Source organism: Gadus morhua, chromosome 7, assembly GCF_902167405.1.
Source record: "Gadus morhua chromosome 7, gadMor3.0, whole genome shotgun sequence".
Classification (NCBI taxonomy): domain Eukaryota; kingdom Metazoa; phylum Chordata; class Actinopteri; order Gadiformes; family Gadidae; genus Gadus; species Gadus morhua.
Window position 1 is genome coordinate 33,884,588 of NC_044054.1, and position 593 is coordinate 33,885,180.

At 61.2% G+C, this 593-nt stretch overlaps 1 protein-coding gene across 1 annotated transcript in view; it reads right to left on the reverse strand.

The window, feature by feature from the left end:
• The window catches only part of smg6 (SMG6 nonsense mediated mRNA decay factor), a gene marked incomplete at its 5' end in the record, with an annotated part of 16,757 nt that extends 16,365 nt beyond the window's left edge, over positions 1 to 392 (reverse strand). Inside the window, 1 exon segment of the mRNA XM_030360745.1 lies at positions 189 to 392. Coding sequence (XP_030216605.1) covers positions 189 to 392 — 204 coding nt within the window.
• Positions 393 to 593: the final 201 nt, after the last annotated feature.

The following is a 593-nucleotide window of genomic DNA, read 5'->3' on the forward strand; positions in this document are numbered from 1 at the left end:
TTGGTGAGTGAGTGAGTGAGTGAGTGAGTGAGTGAGTGAGTGAGTTGGTGAGAGAGTGGGTGAGTGAGTGAGAGAGTGAGTGAGTGAGTGAGTGAGTGAGTGAGTGAGTGAGTGAGTGAGTGAGTGAGTGAGTGAGTGAGTGAGTGAGTGAGTGCGTGAGTGAGTGAGTGAGTGCGTCTCAGCCTTACGTCGCTGGCGCTCAGAGTGCTCAGCTCCCCGTCCTGCTCAGACTCACGGCTGGACTCGCTGCCCCCCCGGCGGGCCCCCGAGGCGTGGGGGCGGATCCAGAGCTCCACGCGGGCCCCCTCGGGGCCCCTCACCTGGCCCCTCACCGCCGGGCCTCGCCACAGCCCCTCTCCGTCCTGCCTCCTGCGCCGCTCCAGCTGGTCCGCCTGCAGCAGAACCACGTTGTGATCACATGATCCCACTACACCCCCCTCTCAGATACCTCTGATCACATGATCCCACTGCACCCCCCTCTCAGATACCTCTGATCACATGATCCCACTGCACCCCCCTCTCAGATACCTCTGATCACATGATCCCACTGCACCCCCCTCTCAGATACCTCTGATCACATGATCCCACTGCAC